At 33.1% G+C, this 7,005-nt stretch overlaps 1 protein-coding gene across 1 annotated transcript; it reads left to right on the forward strand.

The window, feature by feature from the left end:
- Window positions 1–506: 506 nt before the first annotated feature.
- Window positions 507–3,026, forward strand: LOC141640371 (uncharacterized). The gene has a single exon (XM_074449176.1). It carries the CDS (start codon window positions 1,295–1,297, stop codon window positions 3,002–3,004), a length of 1,710 nt encoding a protein of 569 aa, XP_074305277.1. The 5' UTR covers window positions 507–1,294; the 3' UTR covers window positions 3,005–3,026.
- The last annotated feature ends 3,979 nt before the right edge of the window (window positions 3,027–7,005 follow it).

Below are 7,005 nucleotides of genomic sequence, written 5' to 3' on the forward strand. Positions count from 1 at the left end.
ATTATTTTTTATTCTAAAATTTCTAGGGTTCTTCAATTACTCTCTTTGTTTAATCGTCTCTACGACTCTACTGCTAGGCTGTTCATCGACTTTTGTTCAATCGTTCACCTATTGCTAGGGTTCTTCAATTTCTAGGGTTCTTCAATTTCTAGGGTTCTTCAATCACTCTCTTTGCCGATCTGCCTATTGCAAACATTCAAAGGAATCAGGGTGTTCTAATCCTATTTCTTTGCTTCAATTTTTATTAAATTATTATTAATTTCAATTTTAGTTATTGAATATTGTCAATTTGTCATATTAATTGTACTGCTGGGGAATTTTGTGCTGCTGTTACATGATTTTTTTTTTTTTTTCCGATTTTTAGCCTTTATTGTTAAATGTTGTTTTGCTATCTTTGTTTGTGAATTATCGATTATCAATGTTGCCTAAAAAACACTTATCCGGATGTGAGAAAAGAAAAAAAAACTTACTGAGGATTTAATAAAATCACAACAAGGTGTTATTCATAAATTTGTATTTGGAAATGTTGTCCCTAGAAATTTGTCTCACCCAAATGAAAGTTTGCACAATTCTATTAATGAAAATTTGTCAAATGATGTGCCAATTGATGTTAATGACAATAATGTTGAAAATGAGTCTAATTTGCCAAATGATGTATCAATGGATGTTAATGAAGATAATGTTGGAAATGAGTCTAACTTGCCAAATGATGTGCCAAATACGTTTATTATTGATATTTATGATCCTATAAATTGGATTAATCTTGATAACAAGACAAGAGATTCTATAGTTGAAAAGGGACCTATAAGAGAATTGGATATTGACTTTCCTCTTGATGATAATAATAGACATTTTAAATATGCTTATTTTTCTAGAAAGATGAACAATGGTGAGATTAGTGATAGAAAATGGTTAGTTTATTCTAAACGTGTTGACAAAGTATTTTGTTTTTGCTGCAAGTTGTTTAAATCAATTACTAGTAAAAGTTTGTTGGCAAATGATGGTTTATGTGATTGGAAGCGTATTAGTGAAAGACTAACTCAACACGAAAATAGTACGGAGCATATGAATAATATGATTATTTGGAATAAAACGAGAGTAAGGCTAGATAAGTGTGAAACAATTGATAAAAACTTGCAGGAAATAATTATGAAAGAAAAAAAATCGATGGAGGCAAGTATTACTTAGAATTTTTTCAGCCGTGAAGTGTCTTGCTACTCATAACTTGGCATTTAGAGGATCTCATGAAAAATTATATCAAGATAATAATGGTAATTTCTTAGGTTTGATTGAAATGATTGCTGAATTTGATGTGGTAATGCAAGATCATGTTAGACGGATTCAAAATCATGATATTTATCATCATTACCTTGGACATAAAATTCAAAATGAACTTATATCTCTTTTGGCTTATAATGTGAAAAGTTCTATAATCAAAATTATCAAAGAGGCAAAATATTTTTCTATAATTCTTGATTGTACTCCTGATATTTTTCATCAAGAACAAATGACTTTGATAGTACGATGCGTGAATATGTCAAATGAAAAAATAAAAATTGAGGAGTACTTTTTAGAATTTTTGGAGGTGAATGATACAATGGGATTAGGACTTTTTATTGAATTACAAAAGGTTTTAAAGCCTCTTGATCTTAATATTGATGATATAAGAGGTCAAGGTTATGATAATGGTTCCAATATGAAAGGGAAGCACAAAGGCGTACAAAAACGTTTACTTGAAGTGAACCCTAGTGCATTATATATGCCTTGTGCTTGTCATAGTTTAAATCTTGCTCTTAGTGATATGGCACATTCTTGTACTAGGGCTGTTTCATTTTTTGGTATTGTACAACGCATATATGCATTGTTTTCTAGTTCGTCAAAAAGATGGAAAATTTTGCTTGATAATGTTCCCGAACTTACTTTAAAATTTTTATCTAATACTCGTTGGGAGAGTCGAATTAAAAGTGTTAAAGCTATTAGATTTCAAGCACCCGAGTTAAGGGTGGCTTTGTCAGTTTTATATGATTCGTGTGATAATGATGCAATGTCAAAGAGTGAGGCTGAAAGTTTGTATAATTCACTTGGGAGTTTTGATTTTTTGCTTGGCATGATTATTTGGTATGAAATTTTATTTGTCATAAACAAAGTAAGTAAGAAATTGCAATCTAAGTCCATGTGTATTGACACCACAATAGTACATGTTGAAGGTATAATATCATATTTTGAGGAGTTTAGAGTTGATGGATTTCTTTCTTGTATTAATATTGCTAAAAATATTGCTCTTGATATGGATGTAGAACCTACACTTCCGACAAAGCGTCGCATTATTAGAAAAAGACATTTTGATGAAACTAATGAAGAACAAAATAAATCGCCTGAAGAAGTATTTAGACTTGAGTATTTTTTGGTGGTTGTTGATATGGCAATTAATTCTTTGAAAAGTAGATTTGAGCAACTAAAAACTTTTGAAAGTATTTTTGGATTTTTGTTTGATTCAAAAAAGTTAAAGTCATTAGATGAAAATGAATTGAGAGAATGTTGTGTAACTTTTCACTATACATATACATTTGATGTTGATTTAAATGATCTTTACTCAGAATTAAAAGTTTTACAATCTACTTTGCCAAATACATTGTTGTCCGCCACTGATATTCTTGAGTTTATCAAATGTGCAGATTGTTATCCAAATGCTTCAATCGCATATAGAATCTTTCTAACAGTACCGGTAACCGTGGCATCAGCCGAAAGAAGTTTTTCGAAGTTAAAGTTGATTAAATCCTACTTGAGGTCGTCGATGTCGGAAGAACGGTTGAATGGTCTTGCAATGTTGTCAATCGAGAAAGAACTTTTGGAAAACATTAATGTCGATGTTATTATTGATGATTTTGCATCTCAAAATGCTCGTAGGCAAAAAAATATACCATGTATTAATAAAGACACATGGTTTTTTTTTATTAATCGAAGTAATTTTTCTAAAAGGGTCCCGTTTTATTATTTTGCCTAGGGCCTCGAAATGTTTAGGACCGGCCCTGCTAAGCAGATATGGCCTGGAAATTAACACCCATTATGGTGGGATTCATATACTATTATACAAATCAGACAGTACCAAGTTCAGAAATCAGAACGTTCGGAGGAAGACTCGATAACCAATCTCTACGACCTAGGTTCCATGGACGAACATGAAAGGTCATGAATTTGACTCAAACCTACAGTGGCGTCTCCAGGATTCTAGTAACGGGGGTGCGGATTTCTACGAAAATTTTTTCATTGAAAATATTATTTTATCACTATTACAAATAATAAAATATTTATCTTGGTCATCCATAACATCAAAACATAACAATTTATATTATCTATAGAATAACACTTAAACATATGGTAATAAAGGTTGCTTAAATGAAATAAATTTTTTTTGAGGTTCATACATTTTTTTTGAGGGAAATTTTGAGGTTCATACATGAATACATCTAAATAGCTAAAAGTAGTAATTAATATTTTCCATCAAAAAAAAAAGTAGTAATTAATATTTAATATAACCCAAGTATGATAGGGGTAATAATGCCATGAATATATGAAATGGGTTAGAAGTTGTAATTAATGCTTGCTTTTTTAGTTGATGAAATGGGCCAATAAATCTCGAAACCCAAAGACCACCAAAAAAATAAAATGCTAGTAGCTGGATTTGAACCTGAATGGCAGGGGGAAGATGGTGGGACTCAAACCACTGCACCAACTAAATACTACTGAAACATATACGCTGTTTGTTTTACTTATTTTTGCAGAAACAGGGGGTGCGGGTGCATCCACTGCACCCCGTGGATACGCCTATGCAAACCTATAACATAACTATTCCATGCTCAAACACAACCTTAATTCTTTAGCAAAAAGCAAATGAGGCAATTTCCAAAGAATCGCAGGTACTATAATTCGTCCATACTCAAATGATGAACAATCAAAACCATCAATTTTACACGCACCAAATTAAAACCAACAGTAATGAAATTTTATCAATAATGCAGTTGATGATTACATTTCAGGGGAATGAACAGAACCCCACATATAAATAAAGTGAAAATTAGGAAGAAATTACCTCTATTTACTGATCGGAATGAATAAAATCTTGGTGTTAAGGTTAAATTGAACTACGTGTGTTCCTCTCATCAAGGTAATTTGGGACACAAATTCTTATTTTGACGGAACGATTCGTCTGAAATGTTAAATAGTGTCTTTTTTGTGTTTGTGACCCGCCAGTTAAGAAAATGGGTAGGATGTGATTTTGTTTTTTATTAATAAATTGTTTGTTAAACATTTATTACTGCATTTTATCATTTCCTAGAGTTGCTACCTATAACCCTATACTAGTTTTAAACCCGTGCAAAATTGCACGAGTTTGTATTTAGGACGGTATGAATGTTTTTTGATAAATATTTTATTTTTATATTTCTATTGTAATTATCTAATTGTTTTATATCAGTGATCAGTGATCTAACTGAAAATGAACATTCTCCACGTAAATATGATGCGTTAAAACCACAACTACCGGGTGAATGTTCATTTCCAGTTACAGACGGAATAACATCAGTAAGAGTTTCACCATATTCGGCATATATGTTGAGTTTATGGATTCAAGTACCTAAGAGGGGGAGGGGGTGAATTAGGTACCCTTTTTAAAAATTTAACTTCAACTTTATTGGATTAAAGTAAGTTAAGTGAACAAAAGAGATTAGATGATACTTTGAATAATATTGAAAGATTGAACAAGTATCACAATTAATGTTTGCTGAAGTATGAAAGCAACAATCGTTTCGATCGTATCTATTTGTCTCGGTTGTGGAGTATTATCTGCAGACCAAATACGACAAAGATGATGAACTATTACTTCTAAGTTTAAGCGAAACAAAACAAACAAAGTTACAATGAATGTTTGTTTGAAGTATGAAAGCAACAATAGTTCTGATGTATCTATTTGTCTCAGCTTGTGAGTATTACAGACCAAATACGACAAGATGATGAACTGTTGCTTCTAAGTTTAAGCGAAACAAAACAAACAAACAAAGTAAGAAAGCAGCGGAATTAAAGAGATAAACAATGAACACGAGTTTTTGAATTGGTTCGGCAAAAACTAAAGTGCCTACGTCCAATCTACCTTTTTATTACTTTCCTTTAGTGATCTACTCCGACAACTAAAAGACCCTTGTAATAAAAGACGCCAACCTACTCCGGTTGCAAAGCTAGTACAAGAACTACTCCGTTCTATGACAAGCTAACTCGCAATCTACTCCGATTGCCAACTCACAACCTACTCCGGTTGTCAAGAGTAAAAGACTACTCCGTCTTAAACTCTTCTAACACACTTAAAATGTAAAGGATCAAGTTTCCACTAACACATTCTTAACAAAGAATAGAGGTGGACAACTTTTACAAGATCAACACTTTTAAGCAAGAGAGTTTAGTATAGAAAAGTAACAGTGGCCACGACTGTAGAAACTGAAAGACACTTGAAGACTTTTAAAAAGATTTTGCAAGAGACACGATTTAAATCTTTAAAACACTTTGCAAAACATGAAAGAATTAATTCAGAAAGTCTTGGGGATTTATGGAAGAGGGACACGGTATTTATAGAGGAGGTGAGTGAAGGGGTTGCTAGGGTTTTGAAGGGTCAAAGGCTTTGCATGTGAGGGACAATAGCAACCACCTAATAACTTGCACCAAAAAGGAGTCTTTTGCAAAGGCAAGAATAGAGAAAGAAGGTTTGAAAGACAACCTTAAATGCTCATGTAATTTCAGAAAACAAAGGATGTGAGACAAGTCACACAAAGACAAGTTAACACCAAAATGGCAAAAAGCAACTTTTGTTTTCTTAAAAACCAAGGGATTGAATTTGCACAAAGAGGAAACATTTTGAATAATTCAAACCACTCTTCATTGGATACTACCTCCTCAAATAAAAATCTGAATTTCTCTTTGAAAAATGATAATCACGTGAAAGCATTTGAGAGAAAAAAGGAAGCTTCAAGTTTTACGAGTTATGGCCTAGTCCACTCAGCTGTTTGCTTGTTGAAGCAACAGTCATCTGGACTGTTTCTATTACTCTGCTATACTTAACTTTCTCACTTGTACATTAGATGACACACGACTAATTACAAAGGGATTAATAACAACTTCAACACTTCTTAATCCAAGCTTGATTACATCATTAATCCTGAAAAGGTAAACTAAGAATACACAAATCAAATGGGCATGTTATCATCAACATAAGGAACCCAACAAATTCCCCCTTTGATGATGACAAGCCCCAAACGAATGTATAAGCAATGTAAACACCTTAATTCAAGATTTTAGCAAGCAAGATCAAATGATAGAGAAGGGACAATATTACCTTACCTTACCATGACAATTTTACATTGCCCCAAACAAGAATCAAGCTAAGAAGGTTAAACAAGCCATTAGTTTAATCAATAAGCAAAGAGATTTAAAGCATGAGTTTACCTTTTCCCCCTCTTGACATCATCAAAAGGATAGGGATGTCACAAGCATTAGAGTGCAGATTTTTCATAAGAGAGCACAAAAAGACACATGGAAGTGTGACAAGGTAACAAGGTCAACATCAACAAGGATTAAACATATGTTAATCAAAGTTCAACAAAGCTAAATAGAGTTTATCATACACCACCAAATGTTCAAAATAACAAGCAAGAGAATAAGTCTTAGAAAGGCACAACCAAGATGGAACAAAATAAAGGGGCACGGGTGTGGGTTAATAGGCCGAGAGGAAATGGAAAGGCTAAGGAGAGGAGGCTTGTTCACCATCCGAGCCACTACCCAACGGATCATCATCCACAATAGCATCTTCACCAATCTCTTTTGTTGACACAAGGGTGGAAATAATATCCACCTCTCCACGGATAAGGTCCAAAGAAGAAGCAAGAGCTGAAATAGCCAAGTCCTTTTGGCGAGCATCTTCCCTAATCCACGCACCTAACTCAGCCACGGCATTAAGCACAT

Source organism: Silene latifolia, unplaced genomic scaffold, assembly GCF_048544455.1.
Source record: "Silene latifolia isolate original U9 population unplaced genomic scaffold, ASM4854445v1 scaffold_79, whole genome shotgun sequence".
NCBI classification, from domain to species: Eukaryota; Viridiplantae; Streptophyta; class Magnoliopsida; order Caryophyllales; family Caryophyllaceae; genus Silene; species Silene latifolia.

Bases quoted from the DNA above. Each gene is read 5' to 3' on its own strand.
- LOC141640371 (XM_074449176.1), top strand. From the start codon at position 1,295: ATGATTGCTGAATTTGATGTGGTAATGCAAGATCATGTTAGACGGATT.